The sequence below is a fragment of the Carassius gibelio genome, chromosome A15 (genome assembly GCF_023724105.1).
Source record: "Carassius gibelio isolate Cgi1373 ecotype wild population from Czech Republic chromosome A15, carGib1.2-hapl.c, whole genome shotgun sequence".
Taxonomy (NCBI): domain Eukaryota; kingdom Metazoa; phylum Chordata; class Actinopteri; order Cypriniformes; family Cyprinidae; genus Carassius; species Carassius gibelio.
In genome coordinates, this window is record NC_068385.1 from 9,749,448 (window position 1) to 9,773,843 (window position 24,396).

Here is a 24,396-nt window from a genome sequence, read left to right on the forward strand (position 1 = left end):
CTGTCTATGCCTGCTCTCATAATTCTCTACACCAATAAGCTGTAAAAGCGACACACATTTCACAATCAACAAGCACATCTTAATCATGAACCAATAACCGTTGAGGTGGGCGGAGCCCCCAACGTGTCGCCCCGCCCCATCGTCCAGACTGCACTCTGGTTTACTACAAGACCTCTATAATTTTACTTTACAGTGCTGAAGAACTGTCTACTGAATTTGAAGATGGATATATTGTTGCCACTGAAGACGAATTTAGTGTCTGTTATCATGGTTGTTTTGGCTCTTATATTGCTGTGGAAGATTGGAGGAAAGCAAAGCAGTTTTGAGCGGCTGCCTCCAGGACCTGCGCCTAATCCACTACTGGGAAATTTATTTCAATTTAATATCAAGGAAGCGTACAAATATTACCTAGAGGTTGGTTAGTAGGCCTATTCAATATTATAATTCAGCTATAAATCTGAGTTTTGGCGATTATTGCTCGTGCAGGTAAACTTCAATTTAATTGATAACCTATTGCGTAATTTTAATGGCACATGTCGAGAGCGCATTATTGTATCGCGAAAGCACAATGATACAGTGCGCGAGCGCGAATCTCTCCGCTCGCGCGCGTATTTTTATTTTTTTGCTCTCACACAAAACCGGGGGTAAAAGCACTTAAAACGTGTCGCTCAAACTGCGTCCCTGTGCACTCACAAATCTGGCTGTGCTCCTATTAATTAACTTCGCAAATGAATTAAACGTTGTCAAAGGTATGCACTTCTAAAAAGTAGTCTCAAAACAGATTTGTGCAGGGCCTTTCCTTGATTTTTTTATTGTTTTATTTTCATTTGAACATAAACTGGTTATTGTATCTACTTTGTTCTACTCTATCTCTTTTTTTGTTTGTATTTTGATATTTTCTTTGCACATGCATCTCTCTGTGAAAAGGTTACTTTGTTAACACTTCTTGAAAAGGTACTGTAAATAAAGCTTTAACCAATCAGGGGTGCGTTTCCCAAAAGTGTAGTTGCTAATCTGTTAGCAACTTGGTTGGCAATGGGAAATTGTATTGCAACCAACAAAGTTGCTAACTTAGTTAGCAACTATGCTTTTGGGAAACGCACCCCAGACCTCCACAACTGACCGATGAAATGACTACGTGAAATATTATTGGCTGAGTGAACTGAACTGGAATTCTTTTGACTATCGATCAAAGATGGATCCTTAATTTCTTTCCAGTTGAATAATATTTAGCTACGTTAATGAAATAGAAATGGCCAACTAGTTGGTCTCTGAGCAATTTATCTAAAAAACAAACAAACAAACATATTATAGCCCATGGCCATAAAGACTTTATATAAAACATCAATGTTATGTCATAATTTGAGATAGATGGCTCAACCAAATTTAAAATCATTGCAATAAATTATAAATTGGTATGCTGGCAATAAGTAATGTGGATGATTAATAAGATTTTAATTAATCAAGTATAATCAATGTGAATCTAGCCATTTTTGTTGCTAGTTATTATTCCATTATAATCCCATACGTTAAGTATAGAAAGGAATATGCCTACGTGGCCAGATTGTTCAGACTAGATGAGAAACATCTGGTCAGACATACAGAAAGGGCCTTTCTCTATTCAAAAACAAGTAGGGGGCCCCTTTTAGGGAGGTATCAAAATTGTAAGCATAAGGAAAAGTATGACTATTTGGAACGCCATTTAAACTGTATATAGTGAGATGCCACCGAGCATTCGGGAGATCTTCTCGCAGAGAACATCTCGGCTTCGTTTATCTCTGAAATAAAGTCTATCTTCTGGAAACAAAACCTCGAGACTGTGTGATTCCTCAGATCCAAGGCAGACGAAAATACACTACAGTAACAACTCAAATCAACAACAAATGTAAAATAGAAGTGAATGATGCAAGATATTACATTAAATACTCTAATAGCATCGCTGGACATTTATTGGGAGTTTTAATATATATATATATATATATATATATATATATATATATATATATATATATATATATATATATATATATATATATATATATATATATATATATATATATATATTAATATATATATATATATATATATATATATATATATATTTTTTTTTTGTCTTTTTTTTTAAACCCATAGAATATAATGTAGTAATGTTATGGCAAATATGAAAATTTCATATTACCTATGAATCAATTATTTCATAATTAATTAAAAGTTATTTTTGGTCTCCAAATCTTAAGTAGGCCTTAGGGAATGGTGCATCTGACCCATATCTAAATAGTTAAATAAATAGTAAATCATATATATATATATATATATATATATATATATATATATATATATATATATATATATATATATATATATATATATATATGTATATGTATATATATATATATATATATATATATATATATATATATATATAGCGCATGAGCACAGAGATATTTGAGAGTGCACAAGGACACAGTTTGAGTGAGAGGAGAGGCACGTCTGGTTTTGTGCCAGAACAAAGAAAATCCGAGTAGAGATTTGCGCTTTCGCATTTTATTAATGTGCTCTTGCGCTACAATACTGCGCTCTCAATATTTGTCAGTAAAATAACGCCATAATAACCATCCTTTGAGGTTAAAGCTTCTTCGTGCAACATGTTTTTTTTAATGATTGTACTATAGCATTTGAAGAATTTAAATTGGTCAGTGCATTTTCACTGGGTTTAGATTGGATCTGTTCTATTATGGGTCTCTGAGACATGCGTTCCTAGGCGAGGGTTACCATTCTGGGATTTCTGAACTCTTTAGGGAAGTTTATGAGAGCAGTTATCTTCAGACAGAAGTTCCCAGTAGGCCCACTGATGTTTTTCAAAGACGATTTGTTTTTACTTTACTTTTTCCACAAGACTAATTCAAAGCAGAATGATAGTTAACTATATTTAAGGTTGTTAGTCACAAATTTCTGAGATAATTGAAAAAGTATTTAGATTTTATTTTAATAATTCACATAGTGTAAATGGAAATGTCCCATATCAAACCCATAAATCTTTTCTTATTTTAGCTGAGTAATAGGTATGGCTCTGTTGTCACCATCTGGTTGGCAAACACTCCTGTGGTGATCATTTCTGGATATCAAGCCCTTAAGGATACTATGATTGGTCTTGGTGAAGAATTCAGCGGCAGGGCCATCTATCCTCTGTTGATGAAGTCCACTTATGGATATGGTGAGGTTGCATGATCCCTTATGATTTACACAGTGTATTTGAAAAGCTTTTTATCTGAAGAGTGTTGTCTCTGTGTGCAGGTGTTCTGTCCACCAGTGGACACCGATGGAAGGAGATGCGCAGGTTTACTCTCATGACACTGAAGAACTTCGGAATGGGCCGCAGGAGCATCGAGGAACGAGTCAGGGAGGAGGCTGAGAATCTGGTGGAAATGTTTAAAAAATCTGAAGGTAAAATAACTTTTATATGATGTTTCTTTTTAGATTAAAAGATGAAACAAACTGCAGACTTAAACCACTAAATGATCTGATGCAAGATGTATCAGTAAAACACCAAAATCAAACATACAGTGGTTGCATTGTTTAGAAAAAAAAAGTATTGAATAAGTTCTTGCAACTTGTACAATAGGTTCACAAAGTAAATGTGCCGTGTGTAGATTTAATATACTGCACAGCACATTCAACTAAGTGAATGACTAATTTGAATAAATCCTGTCCTAAGCCCCGTCTCATGTTCCAGAACATGGTGTGAGTTTTTACAACACTCTAAATTTGAGAAACTTGAGCTCTTTGCCGTTCTTTTCTCCTCCAAGGCTCTGCATTCAGCCCTGCGGACATGCTGTTTAATGCGGTAAACAATGTGATCTGCAGCATCGTCTTTGGGCATAGGTTTGAACTCGAGGATCCACAGTTTAAGTCTCTCCTTCGAACTGTGAATACTTACTTTACTGTTCTCAGTAGCCCTCTTGGACAGGTATTGTGAAGATTTTTTAATAAAAAAAAAAAAAAAATTATATATATATATATATATATATATATATATATATAATTATTTAAAAAAAAATTTTTTATACATTGCCATTCAAAAGTACTTACTGCATGTGTAGAAAGGCTGCATTTATTTGATAAAAATACAGCAAACACAGTCATATTTGTATTACTGCAATATAATAATATATATTATAATATATTTAAGTCTATTATTATATATTTTATACAATTAATTTAATTCATTTGAATAAAATGTGATAGTAAAGACAAAAGAACAGTGTTTATTTGAAATGTAAATCTTTTTGTAACATTATAAATGTCTTTACTATCACACTTTATCAGTTTAATGCAACCTTGCTAAATAAAAGTATTAATGATGTTTCTTCATTTTCTTCTCAGATCTATAATGTATTCCCTAGGTTAGTCAGTCTCTTTCCTGGTAAACACCATCAGCTGTTCAAAGACCTAGAAGAGGCCAGAGAGTATTGCAAGTGTGAAGCGCAGGCTCGGATGAATACTTTGGATCCCTCGTGCCCACAGGACTTCATTGAGGCCTTTGTGTTAAAAATGAAAGAGGTAAATAATTCAAATAAATGGGATTTAAAACGGTTCTTATAAATTCATGGTCCTCATTGCATTTAATCACACCCTCTGGTGGTGAAACTATCACATGATGTTGGTTGAAAACAATTCCAGATAACTTCCTTCATTTACAAGTTTCATTTTTCATATTCATATTCATTCTCTTTTGCAGGAGAAAGACAATCCTGACACAGAATATAATTTTGGCAACTTGGTTTCTATAGTGTGGAACATGTTTAGCGCCGGCACAGAAACCACTTCATCCACCATCAGATACGCTTTGCTTCTGATGATGAAGCACCCAGACGTTCAAGGTGAGATCAGACAGATGTCTTCCAAGCATCAAGCAGAATCCCGAGTGTTTTTTTTTAACTTTCACTTGTTCTGTACAGAGCGTGTTCAGCGGGAAATTGATGAGGTTGTAGGACAGGATCGTTGGCTCTCAGTAGAGGACAGACTGAACCTGCCGTATACAGATGCTGTAATCCACGAGATTCAGCGGTATATGGATCTTGCCCCCATCGCTATCCCACACAAGATGATGTGCGACACTGAATACAATGGTTATATCATTCCTAAGGTATTCTTCTCATGTATTTACATTATTTAACTATTAATTATTATTTATATTTTGTCTATTTCTAACATAAAGTTATTTTCTAGGGGGTCATGGTTTTCCCTCTGCTATCCTCTGTGCTAATAGACCCAAAACTGTGGAAGAACCCAACTTGCTTTGATCCAGAGAACTTCCTGGATGCAGGCGGCCGGTTTCAGAAAAATGATGCATTTGTTGTGTTTGGCATGGGTGAGTTTAAAATCTAAAATCAGACCATAAAGATAAAAACAGGGAGGCTTGTTTTGAATCATGGAATTATGTTTCTCGCATTTTTAATTATACTCGGAACAAAATAACCATGTTAAATCGTTGATTAATTTAAAGGGAAAATTATTGACAATTAAATGGCTGATACATGGAGAAAAGTTTCTTCAAAAGATTTTTAAGCGGACTTCTTTCTGTTCTCATCAGGCAAGCGTGCGTGTCTTGGTGAAGCTCTGGCTCGCATAGAACTCTTCATCTTCTTCACTTTCCTCCTTCAGCATTTCACCTTCAAAGCCACAGTGCCACCAGAGGAGCTCGATACAACACCTACAGATTGCAGTTTTGGTCGCATACCCCGCACATACGAGTGCTATGCCATTCCCAGGAAATAGAGGGACATGCCCACAAAATTACCAAAGAAAATTTCCAACATATTCTCATCGCGGTTTGACGCTTTAATGAAAATAAATATGTCTAAAATGATTTTATTGCACTTTTTTTTTTAATAATACAACATTGATATTTAGCATATATTTGCCTGTCCTCGAGTCTAGCCGGTTAACCCACTTTTTAGCAGTGCACATGGATCTGATACCAATATCAGGTGTCCTAACGCGGAAGCTTATCAAGTCTGTGGAATGTTTTGAAGGACATGAACTACTATTCTGAATGTCAAATAATATTACTGGGACTTTTAACAACATTTAAGTCAGCACAGTGCTTTCATTTTTTCACACTTAGGTGCCATTCATACAGAAGGTGTATTAGATTAAAAACACAAAATGAGAAAAAAGCACACATGGTTTAGAGATGCACAGTAAAATAACTTTACATTTTAAAATAACATCCAATTTTTATAATTTCACTGCCTTATATCTTGCATTTTAAACATAAAAACTGTTCTGTTTGAATGGTAACTTAATCTGTAATATGTAGATGATTACTGGACAAAAGATGAGAGTGAGAGATGTGTGGTAAATAACTATGTATGCTTAACAACAGTGGCTCTTTAGAAATAGACAATCTTACCACATCACAAAAATGCCATCCTACCAATATTTTTGACAGATTCATGCATGTCCACAGTCTCACCACCTACCAGGTTTATACCATTAAGCACTAAAAATGTGATACAAGAATTATTCTGGAGACTAATGCAACCCTAAAACACTCTGTGAGAGCTGTGGAATAACCTCAATTTGAAGGCAACAGAACAAACACCTCCACTTGATGGATACAATTTAGATACAGCATTATACATTGTCTAAATCACCGTTAAAGCCCAGGTACAATAGAGATTATAACTGTACTCTGCCAGCCACATTGACAGAAAAAGAATGTCCAGGTGAAGTAACAAAAAAGAAGGGATACAGTGTATAAATTGATCTCAGTCCATGAGAGTGGTTCAAAATAGAGGTCATACTATGATTTAAACCTTCATAAAGAGTTTCCATATTAAATAGTGTTGTGACCATTGCCTATTAACTAAAATACCTAGTAATCCTCTTTAAACTCTATTGTAGACATACAGGTCACAGTTGGGTTCTGTTATGGCACAGCATGAAAGGGGATTAGGCCAACGAGTGGAATGCAGAAGCATAAAAAAGGAATTCGATTTCCTGCTGTTCAAGAGATCGCCTGGTTGAGCGGGTTACATAAGAGCTATATAAAACCTTCATATTAGACATTTAACAGCTCCATATCAAATAAGGGTGAGGACGTGACATAATGTCTAGTTCTGGTACTGATTTGTTGTTGTATGGACAAAAACAAAGTCCATTATTGGTTCTTATTCTGTATGTGCATACAGTCTCCTCAAAAAGTGTTTGTCCTTTTAAACTGCACAAAATATAAGTCTTTGCATTAAATGACAATATCAAACTAAGTGGCATCTGGAGTTAAGAAATACTACCATTCGAAAATGTTTTCAAAGTCTCACCAAGTCTGCATTTTCTATTCAATACAGTAAAAAGAATAAATTTGTAAAAGATTATCATATTTAAAATAACTCTTTTTTTAACTGTATGTTTGACTATATTTTAAAATGTTATTTATTCCTGTGATGGCAAAGAGAATTATCAGCAGCCATTCGCCATTCGGTTACACATGATACATCTGAAATCATTCTAATATACTGATTTGGTGCCACTATTTCTTATGAATGCTGAAAACTGTTCTTCTGCATAATATTTTTGTAGAAACTGTGATACATGCCTTTTCGGGATTCTTTGATGAACAGAATGTTCCAAAGAGCGTCATTTAATTGAAATAGAAATCGTTTGTAACAATGTAAAAGTTTTTACTCTCACTTTCAAACAATTTAATGCATTCTTGCTGAATAAAATAATTAATTTCTAACAAATTTTGAATCTTGATTGGTAGTGGAGATGTGGTTTAAGGGTGCAATTGCAAATGCTTTGGGGAGTTAACATACTGATGGCTATTTGGTGATAGGTGATGTTTGTGTGTCTTACCTGTGGACTTTGAACAGACAATCCTCATGCAATCAAAATTATAAATGACTTTGTGGGGAAGTAGACAGTCGTTGAGTTGATCCACAATGTTGGCATATGACAGAATTAATCAAGTGTCCAAAATGAGGTATAGTGGTAAATACCAAACAAGAAAAACGCAAATAAAATGGGTTGTCAGGCACTATGTAACTTGATGCAGTAATATGCTTTTTATAGTTTAAAAACAATGAGATATCATTCGAAGACACTTGAAGATATCCAGCTTTGTTGGTCCGATCAATAGGCAGCACAGGTCACATGGTTCAACAGTAGCTCTCAGAAAACATCACTGCTCCCTCTCCGGCACACTGGGGTAATGCTGGCACATCCAACCCGTTCAGAACCTGCTTTCGGGCAGAGATGTAGCAGAATGCCTTGCCTTTCTTTGCTCTGGGATGGTAGTGATGTTGTATAGCCGGTAGGGAGGCTGTGGGTGTTGGGTCCGAGGACACTTGGCTGTCACTGTCCAGAGGGCAGTCTGGAGAGCAGGTTATGTTGTGGTGACACCGAGGACCTGCACCTCCCTGCTGTACATTGCTACCTGTATTACGTTGGTCCTCCAAAATGCTTATTCCCAGTTTCCATCGCTGCCATTTCTTTTTGATTTCTGACTGTACCTGGAATCAAAGACAAATATGCAAATATGCAAAAAGTGCAAATATCATGGTTTTATATATATATGTATATATATATATATATATATATATATATATATATATATATATATATATATATATATATATATATATATATATAATTAAACTAAAAAAACTGAAATCATAAAAACACATCTAATACTTAAAAAAATTATAACTGTAATAAAATTAAAACATTTTACATTTTCAATATTTTTTTAAAATACAAAAATAACTAAAAATAAAAAATAAAACTTAGTAAAATCTATACAGAGACAAAAATAATAAAATAAAAAATGACAAAATACTAAAACTTTAAATTTTTTTTACTAAAATGTAAATGAAAATAGGAAATATGACTAATCTTATTCATAATATTAACAAAAACTATAATAATATATCGTGTGTGTGTGTGTGTGTGAACTGCAGCTCAAAAGTTTAGTATCAGTAAGATCAGTTATTTTAAGTTTCTTATACTAATCAAGGCTGCATTTATTTGATCAAAAATACATAAAAAAAACGTATTATAGTGAAATATCATTGCAATTTAAAATAATGGTTTTCTAATTTAAAATATAATTTATTAGAAAAAAATAGTTTTTTAATGTGTTTTCATCTGCCAGCATGTATTTAAAATATAAATCTTTTTTAACAATAAAAGTCTTTACTATCACTTTTTATCAATTTAAAATGATTGCTGAATAAAAGTAATAATTTATAATTAAAAAAGAAAGAACATTTTTTATGTATAAATATATAAGTGTGTGTGATTTATAATAATTTATATTTAAATAACTAATTACTATATATATATATATATATATATATTTATTGTAATTAGTTATTTAAATAAATAAATTATATATATATATATATATATATATATATATATATATATACAATAGATTCCTCTTACCTCTTTATTGACAAAGCAGTATAAAATGGCCACCAGAAAACCCTGTGGGGTAACAGGAACTAATGCGTCAAAATGAGTTAATTGTAAGCACATTTACTGCATTTAAAATGTGCATGTAAACAATACAAGTAAGTACAGTATTTGTGACATGGTCTGTCTCTCTTAATTCCTTTAGTTGTACCTGAAAAGAATTGAAGAAGAGTTCGAAGAACAGGTTGACATTGCGAAGCACGCCCTCAGTCTGTTCGTCTGTCATCACAGCAAACACCACCTCATGAATCCCTAACAGGGGAATGAGGGTCAGCGTGGACTTGGCTAACCTGAGGGACCAGGAATATTAAACACTGAAGATTATTTAAAAAAATTATCAGATTTCTTTAAATCCAAGTTTATTGTCAGGTGAAATTCACAGCTCTTTTTTCATATTATTTTATTCTAAGAAAAAAACTAATCTGCATCTACACGGTTTTTAAAAGTTTGATTAAATGACAACAGTGAGGCACTGTGGATAAGTCAAGAATCTAACTGGCCTCGATCACTGTTACCAATGTACTTTTAGATTTTAATCCACCTTTTATTCTGCTATGCATAAGCAGGATATAAGCTTATAGTCTCTGGTGAGTGAAAAAAAGCTTCTTAAGATGCATGCTACCCTAAAGGCTGACATTTAAATAAGAGGATGAAATATTTCCTTTAAAACGGTTGAAACATCAAAGCTTGCTAAGGCACTTAATGTGACACAATTCCAGTTCATGTAACGCTGATGAAATAAGAAACAGACATTTCACAGGCACAAGGAAACACCAATAGATTAAGTAAATTTGAAAAATAAATAGACTAACAGATGGTGATGAAAATAATATAAATTCATTCGTTGGAACAAAAATGAAAAAAATTCAAATTCTTACCTAAATTTATAATCTGTATACCTCATCTGATGTGCTTTTAATTTGGAGATGAGGATCTGAATAATCCTTATAAATATGAAAAAGTTCACCTGTAAAATATGGTCATAATTCTTTTTAAATATACTGTGAATAGTTAGACATTAAAAGTTGCATAAATTATTCCAACTGAGTGTGATGTATCCATGTGATGGATCCGTTCAAACAGAGTTCAGTAAAACAGTTCCTCAACACAGTCCTCAAGAATGCTCCAGTCTAGTGAGTCATCCATGTATAATACATGAGAAAGAGTATATTTAACTAGTAATTCACACGCTGCATTCCAAATGACTCCCAAATTGGAATTCTCCCATCTCCCAATCAAAAATAACCACTGGAACAAACTCTGGGCAGATCTATATTGACGTTCCATTGGTTGCTTTCAAGTGGAGGTGGGAGAACTATCTGTAATTATATGTGAGTGACTATCAATACAATCAAAAAGCAAATTAAAATTTAAGACAAATTGAGGTAAAAACTCACTAAAATCGCCAAAAGGATTGGCGTTCGGATGATCCACCAATATGCCATATTTTCGTTGATCTCCCAGCACCTTGAGAAATGTGTAGGCACAATTGTAATGCTGCTCTTAACCAAATGAAAAAAAAAGTTGTTGCATCAAGATTTTGGCACATCTTACCTGGTGTTCTCATACAGGTAACGGACAACTATCCAAGGCACCACAAAGAGCACAGGTGTTCCTGTTAAAAAATAAATAAATAATAAAATACAAATTTGATGAAATACAAAACAGCACAGCAAGACACCTGCATCTTCGTTAACATTTATTTTTAAATTTCTTTTAAAAAAATTCAATAATTGTGATAATTATTCATTATATGAATGCAACTATCTGTAAATAAATACTTTAAATATTGTAATTTTTTAATATATTTGTAAATATCTTTAAATATTTTAGTTTTACTCTATAATTTTCATGACGGTTGTTCCACAAAAAGAGAGTCTGCAAATTACACACCCCAGCCGATGAAGAGGTATACACAAAAGTAACTGTTCTCTGAGAAGACCATCAGCACCAGCAGGTTGTGAAGATATAGACCTTCTACCAGTAGCCAACTGTAGTTTGCCCCAACACAATACTGCATCAGGACCTGAGCCACACGGCAGCCTGACATCACCTGTGGGAATTTCATGCGGCTTCACTGTACCATTCCATGAAGTTTAATATAACTTCAAGAGTGTAAGAATACACTCAAGTGAGTGTGTGTAGAGACACTGTACAGTATTTCTGCTTACCTGGTCACTCAGAACAATGGAAACATCTTTGTTGTCCCTGAACTCAGAAGCGTCTTTCATGAGGAGTGCGTCTCTCGTGAGGATGGACACAGCTCGCAGGATGAAAGAGGCAAACAGATTGGTGTGGATGTAATTACGTGTGCAACGGAGCTTCCTGTATAATATTACAAAGACCTCATTGAAATATTCATTTTATTCATGAACAGCTGAAACTGCATTTCTCCTGCTGATAGCAACAGCTAAGCTAATGACCTCATGTTGAAATCTTAAGCACAAAATGACTATAGACTCTCAGGCGATTCACATATTCATTCCTACAAGCTACATAATACTTAGGACTGTGCAGTTAATGGAGATAAAATATAAAAAATCTGATCATCAAGCCTTCAGGTTCAATAAATGAATTAGGCTAGGTATAATATGAAATAATATGATTTTGGGCCAACTCATTTAGTTCTACTGTACTGTGAGTACTGTTTACATTTTTCTTCTGCATGTCATTTTCTACTCATCGTTATTAGGAAAAACGGTCACTCACCTGAATATGAGAAGTATAACCAGGGCTAAAGACAGGCTGGCCAGGGATAGAGAGTAACCAACTGTGTACATCACCCTGAAATAGGCCAAGATAGTCATCTGATTCTCCTGTGAAGACAGCGAGAGAAAATAGTCACTTTACAGCCATAAGTCATCTGAATGCAACTGAAAGAAGAACCATCTCAGACATCTTGTGTGGGACATGAAGGCAAAGAAAACACCAGAACACCAATTCATTCTTGGAGACTTTCAGACATTTTTCTAACACTGCCATACTGACAGCCATTGAAAGCCTCAGGCAAAGAGTAATGATAGCTTTATATTCATGGATCACACTAGCGAGTAATAGCCTATAACTCGGGAAAATAACTCTGCCAGCGGGAGATAAAGTCTGCTGGGCCAATAAGAAATGAGTTCAGAGCTCCGCAAATGACACAAGTGTGGCTGCTTCCCAAATGCTCTGGTTCATGAAATAACAGAACTGCATAAAATTCATACAGTCGGTTTCATATTTTACATAAATCATGTATACATCACAATCTAAATCGTTACTTTATTTCTTTGTCTCCTTCAGTAAACAGGAAAAGGTGCAACACGCATTCTTAAAGAATTCCAACTTTATTGGTTAAAAAACGTGATGCTTTGGTAATAGTCAAGGCCTTCTTCAGACATCAAGAACAACAACATCCCAAACACAAAGTTTCCCAGAGGATTTACAGAAGATGGAGGCTTGGAAGGTCTTATACATACATAAGCCTCAACTAGATAATTCTTTAGACTCCTTGCTGTAAAAAACGACACAAAGGTGTTTAAAAGATCTGGGTCTGATTGTAAAATGTTCCAATATTTTTGTATAATATTAGAAAATAGCATAGTATGGGGTAATGAACTGCACAGAAGAATTCCTTTTAGTATTTTGAGTGTTAACAGGACCAAGTAAAAATTCCATCCCAACAATGGCATGAACTAATGCCTGACAGGATGCTGAAGAATTCAGATTTGAAGAAAATGGCAATTGACTGGAATTTGAAATTGAAATTGAATTATAACTTGAAATTTAATAATCTGGTAGGACAGGAATTTAAACTGCAATTTTAATTAGAACTTGAACAACAGGAAGTGGAATTTACTGAACTGCAACTTGAATTCAACAAAGCCAAACAACAAATTTTATTGATCTAACATAACATGAATAATTGCATAATTAACGTGACTGATGTTACAAAGATTTCTAATGCTGTTCTTTTCAACATTCTATACATTAAAGAATCTAATATAGAATCTACAATATATATATATATATATATAATTGCTTCCACAAAAATACATAGAGCAGAACAGCTGTTTTTAACATTGATAATAACAAAAAATATTTCTTCAGCAGAAGAAGGGATCATGTGGTACTGACAGGAACAAATTGCCATAGCGGGGATGGATTACATTTAAAATATTAATATAAAACAGTTGCACCCCACTAAGGATGGCCCTGTATATTACTGTAGTTTTTAAACTGCTTTGTGTATAGCAGTAACCAAGGAAAGGTTGTATCGCTGCTGTTCCATAAGTGCAAATGCACTTTTTATAGTCTTTTATACATTCCGTTCACCCCAACCCTGACAGTCTTTACCTGTTCTCTCTGCTTGCTGTCATCTGCACTGCATTGTGAGTGGTCTCTCCACGTGCTGCTGTCGTTGACGGTGAGCCACTGGCCATCTGGACCACATTCCCGTGACACAAACCCGTTACGCACTGCAGAGGACAGTAACAGACAACAGATCTTTGAGTTACTGCATTCAACACGTCTAATAATTGAATGTCCACTATGAACCTTTTTATAAATTCAGTGCTGCCCGAATATTGTCATGTAAATTATAACCAACAGCTTATCTCATGTGCTAGCAAAAACACCATTATCACACATTCTTGGTTAGTATGCTCTAAAAGAGTCCAACACTTTCTGAAAAAAAAAAGGTTACAAAACTGTCACTGAGGCAGTACCCTTTTTGTGGAGGAAATTTTTTTTGTATCTGAAATATTATTATTAGTAGTAGTATTATTTGCTTCAGTGTACTAAAGAGTATTCTTCTAGAGTTTTTGATGAGCTAAGAGATAAAAGGAAATCTATTTCTGTATGTATATAAGACAAATAAATTATTTTAGTTTCTTAGATGTCCTGGTATCTTAGATTAAGATTTGCATTCAATTATTAGAATTAACTCATCTGGAGGACATAGAAGAACACCTTAAATAGACATATATGTTGAACATGCATTATGATTGGATGAGATCAAAGCATCTGCATTTGAAGAAGGTATCTATATTGAGTTTCTTCTTGGTCTCACTCTGCAGTCAACTTGGAAGATTGTTGAACCTTTCTTGCAAGAAAATAAATATTCAAAAGACTTTTGTCTTATACCTTTATTGATATGGAAAATTGCCATGACACCTTTCAAAATACTAATACTAAAAGTATTTAGTATTGGTTCTAATGCTAATACAAAAATACTAATATCCTTTAGGTACAAATATGCAACTTTAAGGTACTAATATGTACCATTTAGGTTAAATAAGGTACAAAGATGTTCCTTTCAGCTTTTGTACCACCCCATTTTGTCCCTTTTTTGTGAGGGGGTATAGTTTTCACCTGGCAGAAGATAAAATGCCCCAAAAATAAGCCAGAACAGCTTAGAAACTGCATAAAAATGTCCTGACATACAACTACAGAACCCTAGGATCATACCAACAGGGTTTACGTGGTTCATACAGAAAATCCCAAAATTAGATTTGAAATAAACAGATACAAAGATGATTTTAAGATAAACCAAGGTTTAAAAATTCTTTGATCATTTATTCATCCTCATGACTTCCATTGTGTTCTTTGTCTATGCAATGGAAGTCCACCAATATTCTTCTTCTTCATTCTTTTTTGCTCCAAAGAAGTCATCCATGACTGGAAAGACATGAGGATGAGTAAACTATAACAAAACGTTCATTTTAGGTAGACTATCCATTTAAGATGCTCCTTAAAAAATAATATGGGGAACTGTATGACATTTATAAAGCATATTTCTATATTACTGTGCCAACAGGCACTATTATTGGCAGCCATACCTTGATCATACCAAGGCAGATACCAGGGGCACGGCACTTTCACAGTTGTGTTGGGAACTCCATCTGTCCAACAAGCGTACATATCAAACATGCTTTTGCAAAACAAACCTAATGGAGAGAACAGACAATGTGAATATGAAGCAGAGCTTACATTATGTATGAAATTTTATATCTAATTGTCGATTTCCATGTTAGAAGTGTAACCTTATCCTTTTTGACACTCCTTAAGCAAGCAAGATTTATATTGTGAAAAATATTCATGATAAACCTTTAGAGTTATTAGTAAAATGTTCCTCTTTGTTTGTTTACTTCTCTTTTCCAGTGTTGAACACACACACACACACACACACACACACACACACACACACACACGCACACACACACACACACACAGATGTGATGAGCTAAAGCCTACCCGAGGTGGTGGGCTGTGAGCTTATCTTCATGATGCACTCGTTCCGATACCTGTTCCATTCCTGCACTGTGTCCTTCACCGTCTTCCCACTAACACTCTGAAAGACACACATAACACCAGGTTACATCTTTCTCAATATGAAATCAAAATTGGCCTTGTTTATTTCTTTGATACATGTTTCTGGTCTTACTGTCCAAAACTCATCACCCTACATGCAAGAAATTCTGAATTGTTTTACAACATCACTGCAAACTCTTTATTTTTAAGAGTGCAAGCAATTACAAAATGAGACTGAAACACGCAAGTATTGAAAGAACTGCAGATCATATAAGATCTTTATGTGAAAACACACACACACACACGTCTGTTTTTGTGAAAAGTGGGGACATCCCATAGACGTAATGGTTTTTATACTGTACAAACTGTATATTCTATGGCCCTACACCAACCCTATACCTAACCCTAACCCTCACAGGAAACATTGTGCATTATTACTTTCTCAAAAAAAACCTCTTTCTGTATGATTTATATGCATTTTAAAAAATGGGGACATGGGTTATGTCCTCATAAGTCACCCTCTCCTTGTAATACCTGTGTCATACCCATGTCATTATACAGAGTTGTGTCCTGATATGTCACAAAAACACGCCCCCATACACACACACACACACACACACACACACACACCCTTTCTGTATTTTTGGGTTACTACTTTTTAAAATAAACATATAGAAATGCATTAGCAGTAAGTTTAAAATGTTGCTGCAAAATGTATATATTGATAAATACCTCAGCTCTGCACAAAACAGATAGAGTGAGGAGGAAGATGGTGGGAGTGCTCTTCATCACTGAGACAGGTACCAGGGGCCATACATCTTAAAGCTGGGCCCACGGCCAACCAGAACCAGGGCAGACCATTCTTTCAGACCTCCATGGCACCAGCTGCACCCTTGAGGATTGAATCACAGCAGAGGATACTAAGGGAAACACAGATCTGACAGCTCGAAAAGAATTCAAAGCCAGATGGCTTTAAGCTCTTGAACCTCCAGTCTCTAGCTGTCTATAATTTATGTGGACTTATTAAATCTTTTGCAATAAAACATTACACATGAAAGAATTCCACACCTGCATCAACTTCAATCAAAATACTGCTCAGTTTTCGTTAAGTAAAAGTTTGTAACTTCAATGTAATATTTAACATTATTATTTAACAACACTGCATGTAATTTTGAATGAATCTCATTTTCATGCTGTATTTTTATAAATTTCATTAATTAATTAATTTATTTATTTATTTTTACATTTTAGCATTTTAAGTTTATAGAGTTAGTATTTAATTTTTAAATAGTTTAGAATATCAGACATTTATGGGCAATAGAATATTTTTATATTATTAATTATCATTAGGCTATATCAAAGTGACCTTCAAATTACTGAAATTTAACATTGTGCAAAACAGAAAAACACAGGGTTAAATACACAGAGAAAATTCACTTGAAATTCACAAAAATACATTGGATAAGAACATGAATTATGGATGAGGAAAAGACATCAAAGATTTGTAGTTTCTCTAAAAATAAACGTTGCTTTTTTCAAAATTGACAAAATACAGACTCTGCATGCTAAATCTCAGCTCAATCGATAATGGTTCAAGGAGGAAGGTCATTTGAACTCCTTTCTGAGAAACAGTTGACTCAAATCTCTTCAAGCATTCTCAAAAAGAGGAAACAGTATGATTAACCCAGAAGATGTGTAAATAAAGGAGTGTCCTGCTAAATCATGTATGATCAGATTGGTGATGAATAATTTAGTTGGTTTTGTGTTAAACAGGCTGGAAAGCTCTGAGGTATTTAAACACAACCTAGACTGAGGACTTCAGGAAGAGGTCACCCATGTAAATCACTCTAATCATACTGTTAGGAGAATATAAACACAGTTTACTTCCTCTTAAACTTTGCCTGTAATTTCAATAAATAAATAAAAAGGGAAAAACATTTCATTGAGATACGTTGAGAAATGTTTGGATACTTATAGAACAATTGACAATTTTTGTATCTGAATGTCTTTAAAATTTCAATAGTTCCATGCTCTTTTGCATAACTTGTTTGTTTCCATGATTAACCAAGTTTATTTCTTTTCTCTATTTTTTTTTTTTTTTTATGAAGTTGAGGGCCAAGTGATAGATGAATTTATGCCAATATACAGTAATATCAGCAACAAAAATTAAGGGAATTGTAATCTCCTCCCTTTTATACTGGCCATTTTACTTAATAATTTAATTTAATTTTAATTGCATTTAGCATTGTTTCCCCCAGTTTTCTATGCCTCAGAGACCAGATATTTGAGACAGCACCTCATTAAAATATCAGGAGCAGATGTCATTAGTCATTATTTATGCAACAATTGTGTTATCATGGTACCATGATAGTGCACATTTTTAAACATATAATTTCTAAGTGGGACAGAGTTACACAACAAGTCCTGAAGGCCAGAAACCAATTCTGCAATGTTTATATTGGATCAACTTTAAAGGTTTCTTTGATTAATTCATCAAGCATATTTAACCAAGGATCTCTATTTGTGCCCATGCCAAAATATAATTACACAAAACCCTGGACACAGTCAAATGACTCACATCATGTTGCCAACCCTTATGGCACACCAATTGACATTTCACAAGTAACCATTTAAGGTTAAGAAAAGAGGCATTAGACAATACAACTCTTAAAGGCAAGTGGAGAGCACTCGCCTGCCAGTTAAGCTGGAAAATATGTTTTATTCCAGTTATGTCAGTTTCCATAAGACAATCAACAGCTTTAACAGAACAACACTGCTCAGGCACAGCATCACAAAAGCTGCTGGAAATCTGTCATGATTTTGATCAGATAAATCAGCTGGTGGCACAATCCTCCTGGAGGAAGCTGGAGTAAAGTTTCTCAGTCAAAGGCTCGATGATGATATCTCATGACTGCTCCCATCAGGTAACCAACCTGTCATCCCACTGCACTTACATTATCATTCAAAAGTTTGGTTATTTGTCAGAATTGATCCTTTAGGAATCATTCAACATGCTGATTTGCTGCTCAAGACACATTTATTATTTAAATATAAAATGCTGCTTAATATTTCTGAAGAAACAGCAATATTTTTCAGGATTTTTAGCTGAAAAGAAGGTTTAAAAGAGGTTTATTTATTTGAAATAAAAACCTTTTGGAACAATGCTAAATAAAAGTATGAATTTCTTCTTAAAAAATCTTTCTGATGCGAACTTTTGAACAGTTTATGACTAAAGTCTGTAAAATAATGACTTTTGGAGAGAAATTCCAACATAAAACTGACATGTATTTCAAATCAAGTAAAAATAAGCAGCAATAATGACCATACTTTGCCTAATTATGCTAAACTATAATTAATGTAACCATTATTTATAAGAACAAAAAAAAACATGTTTCTTTAACTGAATTCTCATGCATTTCAGCAAACAATCAATGCAAGTTAAGGAAAGCATCAGTACATATAGATTTTTCACATTACTTGAAATTAACCCAAATAGAATTTGGCAATGGAGGAGAATCCTGCTCTGAGAGAAACTCTGAGAGCTTTTTTTGTTTGTTTGTTTTCTCTTTTTTTTTCAGAGTAATATGTTTCCGGCAGTCCTGCACTTAAAGACCTTCACATACTAACAGTTTCTTTGTCTGATACCAACACCAACTAAACCTTAAAAGCAGCAACAACATTAGTGAATCAGATCAGCTATGGCTATATTCTTGTTTATTAACTCGCAGGCTGCCTGCAGTCTGACCTCAAATGCACCAGACACCATTATCCATGTAAGTGAATAACATATCCTACAGTCTACTGTGGCATCTATCTATGCAAATGTAATTTTTTTTTTGCCATTTTTGGCATTTTTCCTTGACAGGACAGTAGAGATATGACAGGAAGTGAGTGAGTGGGAGAGAGAGATGGGAAGTGGGAACGGAAAAGGTCCATGGAGGCAGAGTACGGTCTCGGGACACCCGGAGCACAACTGCGCCATATGTCAGCACACTGCCCACATGTGGCTGACATCTATGCACTTTTTAAAGGAGAAAAAATTTTAAATTTGCTGAAAATATACTCACCACCAGTGGACCCTTCAGTGAATGGGGGCCATCAGAATTAGTGTCCAAACAGCTGATTATAACATCACAATAATCCACACATATAAACATGTTTAATATTTTGTGAAGCAAAAATCTGCATGTTTATAAGAAAAAAATCCATCTTGTCATTTTCTACACAATGCGAATGTGAACAAACAGAATACAGCTAAATTCACAGCAGTTTGCTAAAAGCATTTTTGCTAGAACTGTGGCTCATCCAGCAGAGAATAGATAGCCATTGGTTTACACTCCTGGCTAGTTTGATTTAGATGTTGCTTTGATAGTTTGACAAGCCAAATATAATTCATATAAATCATCAAAGGTCTGTATTGTGTTTGATGGGTGAGTGTTGTTCTCTGCTCAGAGAACTGGAATGCAGAATGGGCATGTTTGGAGATCTATTAAAAACTGAAGCACAGGAGCTTGTACTAAATTTAATGCCACACTCTTTGTTCAAAGCAGCTTGTTTAACATTCCTATATTACATCCTTCAGAGAGATCTATGAACATCAAAAATGGTTTCCCAAAACCAGTCACAAAGTTCAAGGGTCTAAAAGTAAAAAAGTGGATATTCCATTAGCCGTTTCAGTTTATTTATATCTACAGCACTGTAATGCATCCTCTTTGAGCTAATATGCAGTCCAGCCTTTGTTTGGAGAGCGATTCAGAAATATTCAAAATCAAATCAGTTATTTTTAAAGCTGGAACTGACAATAAGTTCCACAAAAGCATTTGGAGTCTCAACCTTTTTTTAGAAAGCCAGAACTTTATCATTATGAGGGGTAAAATTGTTCTATATTGAAAAATTGAATTTGATTGTGAAAAATTGTGCAAAATAATCATACTGTGCCTTGAACAGTATTCGCTAGAAAACAGAGTGCATACCAAACTAATCTCAAGAGAAAACATAAATATTTTACATTTGTACAATTTGAGATAATAACTAAGAATTAGGGTACATTCTTAAACCTAACCTTCAGAGGGGTGTAAGTAGAATGCATAAAAACATATGAGCGAAATCATAAAAATTATTGTGAAGTCATCACTGATTTCTCAAAATGTAAAATAGTTACAAACTGCTACAAATATTAAAAAGAATACATACTGTACATATACATGTAGATAAGTCCTCTATCCAAGATATTATGTGCCTATTGTTTTACACCACAATTTGATTTGTGCTCCTAAAATGAGTAAATAGTAGATTTATTACCAAGGCAAAAAAAAATCTATATTGTTTTGATATGCACACTTTTATTCTGAATCTGCCTTTTGCGTTTGTAGCACAGAAATCTCCATCTTACAAAAAGCGTCACTTTTAATTATAAAAACAACACCTTTATTTTCAAGCCTCTCGATTTAAATGAGAAAATCATGTTGAATTACTTTCTGATCCGTTTCTCCAAACTGAGTATACAGTGGATGTTCAGTGAACCATAAAATACTTCAAAGTTCACCCAACATTCAACCCACCACACCGATCATCCCCTGTCTGACAACAATCATTAACACATCATCTGAAAATAGACAGTCTCATAGTTAGTTCTATTTCTGGTAAAGGCAAATGCAAGACACTCCTGAGACCCACAGCTGTGGGGATGTTGTAGTTGTTGTTGTCAGGATAAATCTGGCATAATCCAAAGTAGAGAAATACAGAACAACATGATCAAAACAGCACCATCGTATGATCCAGGAATTAATCAAACAATGACGCGTTGAACATAAATATTTTAAGACAATCCAAAAATTGAAGGTCCGTAAAACCCTCTGGAACTTGAAAACAGGGTGCATAATCCAATAGGACAGTGCTGTCTTTTGGTCTTTCAGCATATTTCTGTCTTTCCGTGAACTGTCATGACAAGCAGAAGATTCTGTAAATTCTGCAGTTGATTCTGAACAATCAATGATAATTTAAGAGATTAAACTCTTGACCGTTTGAGCATAAAGGATGGGACTGAAGGATGGGATTTTATTTGCTGCTTTTACTTTAGAGTGGAAAGTGTTCACATGAACACACACAGTCCTATTAATTATAATTATTATTATGAAGTGTTGAAAAACATTAGCACTGTGTATTTTTCTGCCCCTGCTGCAATGCCAAGGTCGCCCCCCTTCTAACACTCAACTCATACAAATGGGTTCATATATGCACACAAACAGCGCCAGGAGAATATATTAATATGAAGCATAATAAAAAATAATATAATCTAAGAAGTGCCTTACTCATAAGAAAATAAAGCTGGGCTATTTCAGATTTATCAGAAATCATAATTTCCCACCTCAGTATTGCAATTAGTGCAGTGTGTTAAAGTGCTTAAAGTGCTACATTACATTACAATTCATTTGAACTCGCTCATTCCAACTTCAGTTCAATTTTATGTAATAATAAATACATATTTTAAATTAACATTTTGTACATTTTATAAAATTTATGTAAAAATGTTAAGCACATAAATGATATTTAAATTCAAAAATAAAACTATGGTTTATATATAATATATTCATATGGGAAAACAGATGGCAGCATCTGAGAAACAGCCCAGAATAGGAATAACTTTGTCATGCATGAGTCCAGAATGTCAGTAAAAATGTATTAAAATAAAGAGGAAGAAGGTCATCTGATACATTTTTATTTATTTTTTTATTTTTTTATTTTTGATTTAGTGACTTCCTATCACATTAGAATTTAGATCAATTCTTACCCTGTTACACTCCTCTCTCTCTCTCTCTCTCTCTCTCTAACACAAATATCACCAATAATGCATTTTACTAGTCATTTAAAAGATTTCAGATTATGAAATTTTGTTGTATGGGTCATTTTTAATATTGACGTTTTAATAGCATATTTTACTTTAATAACACAAGTCTCTCTTCGACAGCTTTTCAGGTTCATCAAAAACCACTGTGCTGTGCAGTCTGAGATGCAGTAAATATTAACATGGTGAAAATATGAGAAATTGTATATATTTGAGGCTCCCACACAGCCATTTGTTTGAAGTAAGTGACTCGTTTCTTTGATATATTACACTCGTAGGCCTATTAAAATACATTTGATATATTTTGGCTAATGACAGAACTGGGCAGACAGTACGAGAGAAGTCGTCTGTTGCTTGCTGAGACACGTTGGGTTTTCTTAAGACTATCCCACGACACGTGCTTTAGTTTCGTTTGCACTCTGGTAACTGATTTCAAGCTCTTTGAAAAAATGAGTTCGGTCGACTTTAATTCGCAGCGCCAAACGGTTCATATACACAAAGCTATAAAACATAAACATCATGTTAATAACAAATGTAATTAAGTACATGTAAGACCAGTTAAAAGGCTTCGCGTGCCAAACAAAAAAAGCGACTAGCTAGCTATCTTTATTGTTATTATATGAACATATTTGATTGGAGGTATAGCCTAACAATTTCAGATATACTTGCATATTAAAAAGTTTCCTTTAGCTGAGATTTCTTTTTTTAAATAATTGCGGTCGAGAACATTTAATCAAAACGTCAAGCACTCTAAATTCTTCTGAGATTATTAATAGTTCACACTACTAAATAACACAGCACAGACAAAATAAGACTAATAAAAAACTCGTCATGCCAAGCATATGGACAACCTAAATATTCTTTTGCATGTGAAAGGCAGGTGCATAGTGCAGAGATTATCATATTTTGTCACTTAGTCCAAGTGAAAACCCGCATCGCATTAAATAGCTATAGACGTGTCCCTACTTCTACTCCGAATATATATATATATATATATATATATATATATATATATATATATATATATATATATATATATATATATATATATATATATATGTGTATATATATATATATATATATATATATATATGTGTATATATATACATATATATATATATATATATATATATATATATATATATATATATATATATATATAGGTTTAGTGGTAACGTTATACACAGACACACAACATAATTTCACTAATATATTAAATACTTACCATCCTACCGTTCAGAGTGTAACATGTTCTTGAGCAATATAAGAAATATTCTTTTAATTCCTTTGGTCGTGTTCAAAGGTGCTGTATTGCAACTCAATTCCCTCTGTAAATGAGAAAAGTAGTCTCGCTCGGCTTCTCGGCAAAAAGAATCCTTCTCTAAGTCCAAAGTCAGAAGAAATGAATCTGCGCTTCCATAAGTCCATCACAACGCAGCGCGTGAACGCGCGCGTCACCTACTAAACGGTGTGAGACAGAAGGATGTTCTTGTCGTTTAAAGCGACAGGAGCACATAGCGTCACTCTTCATGAGAATTTCCCTGGAACCTTTATTTCACCTCCCTGGCATGTAATATGTTGATTTCATTCTGTGTTTAAAATGTCATTATAAAAAAAACAACAACAACAAAAAAACAAAACAAAACAAACAAAAAAAAAGTAAAAAATAATTAATTTTTAGGCTACTGAAATGGATATAGGAAAAGGAGGACTATGTATATAAAAAAGAAGCGTAAGCTGGAAAATGTTGTTGTTGAAATTTTGTTTGCTTTGTTATAAAA

General features: G+C 33.9%; 2 protein-coding genes across 4 annotated transcripts; one reads left to right on the forward strand and one right to left on the reverse strand.

The window, feature by feature from the left end:
• The first annotated feature begins 123 nt into the window (after window positions 1–123).
• On the forward strand, window positions 124–5,869 carry LOC128029140 (cytochrome P450 2M1-like). Of its 2 annotated transcripts, none has more exons than XM_052616713.1 (9): window positions 124–414; window positions 3,052–3,214; window positions 3,295–3,444; window positions 3,807–3,967; window positions 4,384–4,560; window positions 4,739–4,880; window positions 4,959–5,146; window positions 5,230–5,371; window positions 5,594–5,869. In XM_052616713.1, exons 1-9 carry the CDS (start codon window positions 223–225, stop codon window positions 5,776–5,778), a joined length of 1,500 nt encoding a protein of 499 aa, XP_052472673.1. In that variant the 5' UTR covers window positions 124–222; the 3' UTR covers window positions 5,779–5,869. The 2 variants fall into 2 exon arrangements, with proteins under 2 accessions (XP_052472673.1, XP_052472674.1); XM_052616714.1 differs by having other exon boundaries at window positions 136–414; window positions 5,270–5,371.
• A 300-nt stretch (window positions 5,870–6,169) lies between these two features.
• LOC128029139 (gastric inhibitory polypeptide receptor-like) lies at window positions 6,170–24,032 on the reverse strand. 2 transcript variants are annotated; one of them, XM_052616711.1, is made up of 14 exons: window positions 23,841–24,032; window positions 16,504–16,663; window positions 15,715–15,811; window positions 15,300–15,407; window positions 13,816–13,937; window positions 12,190–12,296; window positions 11,652–11,805; window positions 11,374–11,533; window positions 11,035–11,095; window positions 10,878–10,947; window positions 10,359–10,447; window positions 9,632–9,770; window positions 9,451–9,492; window positions 6,170–8,516 (listed from the first exon to the last, which is right to left on the reverse strand). In XM_052616711.1, exons 2-14 carry the CDS (start codon window positions 16,558–16,560, stop codon window positions 8,163–8,165), a joined length of 1,560 nt encoding a protein of 519 aa, XP_052472671.1. In that variant the 5' UTR covers window positions 16,561–16,663; window positions 23,841–24,032; the 3' UTR covers window positions 6,170–8,162. The 2 variants fall into 2 exon arrangements, with proteins under 2 accessions (XP_052472671.1, XP_052472672.1); XM_052616712.1 differs by lacking the exon at window positions 23,841–24,032 and having other exon boundaries at window positions 16,504–16,810.
• Window positions 24,033–24,396: the final 364 nt, after the last annotated feature.

Excerpts from the sequence above, each read along its gene's own strand:
- LOC128029139 (XM_052616711.1), bottom strand. The coding sequence starts at position 16,560 with ATGAAGAGCACTCCCACCATCTTCCTCCTCACTCTATCTGTTTTGTGC. Across the intron at positions 15,408-15,714 it reads CTCACAGCCCACCACCTCGG|GTTTGTTTTGCAAAAGCATG; the intron begins GTAGGCTTTAGC and ends TCTCTCCATTAG. Across the intron at positions 11,534-11,651 it reads CCATTGTTCTGAGTGACCAG|GTGATGTCAGGCTGCCGTGT; the intron begins GTAAGCAGAAAT and ends AAATTCCCACAG.
- LOC128029140 (XM_052616713.1), top strand. The coding sequence starts at position 223 with ATGGATATATTGTTGCCACTGAAGACGAATTTAGTGTCTGTTATCATG. Across the intron at positions 415-3,051 it reads CGTACAAATATTACCTAGAG|CTGAGTAATAGGTATGGCTC; the intron begins GTTGGTTAGTAG and ends TTCTTATTTTAG. Across the intron at positions 5,147-5,229 it reads ATGGTTATATCATTCCTAAG|GGGGTCATGGTTTTCCCTCT; the intron begins GTATTCTTCTCA and ends GTTATTTTCTAG.